Source organism: Gavialis gangeticus, unplaced genomic scaffold (genome assembly GCF_001723915.1).
Source record: "Gavialis gangeticus isolate Ggan-Ray unplaced genomic scaffold, GavGan_comp1, whole genome shotgun sequence".
Lineage (NCBI taxonomy): Eukaryota > Metazoa > Chordata > Crocodylia > Gavialidae > Gavialis > Gavialis gangeticus.
The window spans coordinates 182882397-182886060 of NW_017729022.1; the positions used below are offsets into that span (position 1 = coordinate 182882397).

Below are 3664 nucleotides of genomic sequence, written 5' to 3' on the forward strand. Positions count from 1 at the left end.
GCCCCCCAAGCCACACCCTGGTCCTTTTTGTGCCCCTCACCCCCAATTCACAGTCCCCTGACCCTCTCCCAGCTCTGCTGGAGGGGGGCCCAGCTGTCTCCATCCCACCTGTGCCTCCTTCCCCTGCTGAAGAGCCAGGCGCCTTCTCCCCCTGCTCCCCTTGCCCTGCCGCAGCACTGCACCCAGCCACTGTTCCCAGTGTTGGCAGGCAGACGCACGTGCATGCATGTGCGCACACACACACTGCCCCCATCCCTCCACACAGTCTCCTGGACCTCCATCCCCCACTCTCCATACTTACCTGGGGCTACTCGCATGACCTGGCCTCACTCTATGCTGGCCACATGAGTCTGTGCGCACAGATGCACATGTGCCCGCTGCCTCCAGTTATCCCAAGCAACCACCTGCAGGCTAGAATGCTGCCAGCCTGCGGGGGAAGTCTTGAAACCTTATTAGCACTGAACTACTCAATACTGTTATACTTGATAAATACTGCACATGCACAATTTATTATCAAACAAACAAAAATAAAAAGTTAAGTAATATTTTAGGATTTTCCTTTAAGAAGACCACTGGTTTCATAGGGCTGCCAAACTAAATATGCTTTTGTGATCAATTTGAGAGGCTGCACTATCAACAGCAAAATGACTTTTCCTCCAAAGTATACCTCTACAGCAGTGGTGTGCTCAACCCCTGGGCTTGCGGAGCCATCTCATCTGACCCACCACTCCCAGGCAGCCAAATTTCCAACCCCTGTGCACCTAGATTTTGCCCTCCCTGGGCCAGCACCATGCACCAAATCAGGCCATGGACCAGATCTGGTCCGCACACTAACCTGGCATTCTCATATTGCCCACGGCGCACCAAAAAGGTTGGGCACCATTGCTCTACAGCATGCTCAAGTTGGACCTAACTAATTCTTGGGATTCTACCTTCAAACAACCTGAGATTTTCATTTGACAAATGCTATACCATTACACTAGCTAATATTTTAGGAATCACACAGATTGACTTTTCTGTACTTCACATTACTATTTGTTTTTCCCTAACAATTCAGAAAACTGCATCCTCCAAACATTTTAAAGAGGTCAGTCAGCCCTATATTATATTGACTCAGTGGAAGGAGAAAAATTCCTCCGAGCACCAGCTGTATAACCAACTCTTTCCAGTGCACTATGTAGCATTTTCACTACTGACAGAGGTGTTAGCATTTTTATAACTTGCAAAATGCATTTTCCCCACTTGCAAACACAGCAATACAGCAGAAACAAATAAAGTGCATCCTATCCAGGATACAGTTGCTAAGCATTACTGAGAACAGAAAAAAAGTCAAGGCAATCAGTGAGCAGGAGACTGGCTTGAAAATGTCGTTTGAATTCCTTTTTAATATGCTAGCTAGACAGTCCATTAAGCACAAGTAGTAGCACAGTTCTTGAGACACCCATCTATCTCTCTGATGACAGTGTCTAGTAATAAGGAGTGGGGGAAGAGATAAAACAGCTGCACTGGTACAGTGCAAGGGCTCAATTACAGATTATTCATATATGAACAGCTTTTTCCCCTGCTGCTTCTCTCCATCCAGGATCTTCTGTGAAATCAGGACATTTGTGTTAGCTGAACAACGTTTCCCCGAGAATAAAGTGTGCTGTAGATAGTCTCATTTCTAAACAGGGCTGGTAATCAGTGTTTATCCTCAACAAAAAAAAGCAAACTAAAATAATGCTGTTGAAAAAGAGAAATCTCTATCACTCTACACTAGAGACAGTGAGAGTGCAACAGGTTCAAAACAACTCCAAAACCTTAACTCCACCAAAATGCTGAAAAGCATATCAGAGTATGCAAATACTCAAGGCATATTCCTTAACATGGTCACATTAAACATACAGTAGAAAAATTAAATTAAACACACAAGAATGTAGCTTCAGAAGGTAAAGATTACAAGAAACTTCTAGCACGTCTCATGATGGAGAAAAAATTCAAAGGATAACACATAGAAATGACCTTTTCCATCCTAAAAGTGGCCCCACTAGATCATCATTCAAGGGCAGCACAAAAGAAGTTTGCAATGCCTCTGCTCATACTGCACATGCCCCAGAACTAAAGAGTAAACTTTAGGCAGACCTGAAACCTCCCTAAAAGCAGTAAAATCATGTTATAAAGTAATTCTGTCCAAGACAGAATAGTTTTTTTTCAAATCCAAGTTTATTATTGAGTGCTTTTGTTTATAAAATAGTACCAGAAAGGAAGCATTTTATTAATAAATTTTGCACATCAAATATAAATCACTTTCCCTCAAGTAGGCAGTATTCAAGTATTCCTCTCATTTACCTGCCTATTCATTCTGCCATCAACCATACATCTTCTCAGGCAAAGAAGGGCATTTCAAGTACCAAGCAACCTGTTATTTCAGGTATTCTTAATGTATCCCATAGAGTCCAAAAAAGTCACAAACTAAATATTCCCTTTCTCTCTGCAGGTCAGATTAAAAGTATAAAAATCTGTAAAAGCAATATGTCAAGTGATTCCTACTGTCAAGGTCAAGAAATTACCTCCTTCTTTAACATTTCCCTATAGTTTACCACATATGTTATTTTACGGAATACAAGTCATTTTGCATTAAGATTACCGGTCAGTCAACAACGTCTGAAAATAAGTGTTTATAACTGTAAGCTTTAAGTGCTTTGTATGGTCTGTACATGCCAAAAGTTAAATTACAAGCTGTATAAATGACATGGGAAAATGTTTACAGAGGCCTAATTCTGTAGTCCTCATAAAAGATTCCTGTAAAAGTCAATGAATTAACATTAGCATAACTGAACTATGACACTTCCATGCCTCCCCATTTCTCCCCCACCAGAAAAAAGTAGTGTAAAACATTATAAAAATTGATGTTGAAGGTGCTATTTCCTGTTAAAGACATTACAAATTGAAACCAAAAAATCTAAATTAATTTTAATACACAGAAGACCAAAGGCATTATTCTGATATTCTTGACAAACTCCAATTTTGGATACATTATTTCTCCCCAGTGTTGGAGGGCGCCCAGTTCCACCCTGAACTTCTACACAACATTCCTGTAAAAATAGATGCTGTACCCTACTAATGAATAAAATGACTCATTACATAACAGTGCGCTTTTCATTCTGGCAGATCCCGAACCTGATCAGACATGACAAAAAAAAGAGAGACTTCCTTTTTTCATTTTTGTACAACTCCTTCATGACCTGGATTTAACTCTGAACAGTGGCATTGAGCACATTAACCTTTTTTTCCAACCAGTTAATGTGACAATCTTTTCTCTATTTTTTTCTCTTTGAAATCCTAGTGATGTTACTGGATCCACTCATCTGTTCTCATCTCCCAGTGAGCCCTCCAGTTGAAATGACTGAACTACAAGCATTTTACAGTCAGTACTACACCTTGGAGAGCAGCATGCAGCTCACAGCCCTTGTTCAGGATCACAGAGTCAGTCCTATGTATCAGGTATAACACCCAGAACCCAGGACATGGGGAAAAGGAACTGGTTTTGGAGAAAGACCAAACCCTGGTAAGAAAAGATGTTTCTTTAAATACAGGCATACCTCGGAGATATTGCGGCTTCGGTTCCAGACCACCGCAATAAAACGAATATCGCAATAAAGTGAGTCACACGAATTTTTTGGTT

General features: G+C 41.1%; 1 protein-coding gene across 2 annotated transcripts in view; it reads right to left on the minus strand.

The window, feature by feature from the left end:
• COMMD1 (copper metabolism domain containing 1) overlaps positions 1–3664 on the minus strand; it is a 219625-nt gene that overhangs the window by 185788 nt on the left and 30173 nt on the right. The window contains exon 1 of one of the 2 annotated variants that reach the window (XM_019516616.1): positions 2329–2353. The exons of the other annotated variant lie outside the window; for it this stretch is intronic. Coding sequence (XP_019372161.1) covers positions 2329–2340 — 12 coding nt within the window. The 5' untranslated portion in view covers positions 2341–2353. Of the gene's footprint in view, positions 1–2328; positions 2354–3664 lie in introns of those variants that run through there. 2 annotated transcript variants of the gene reach the window in all.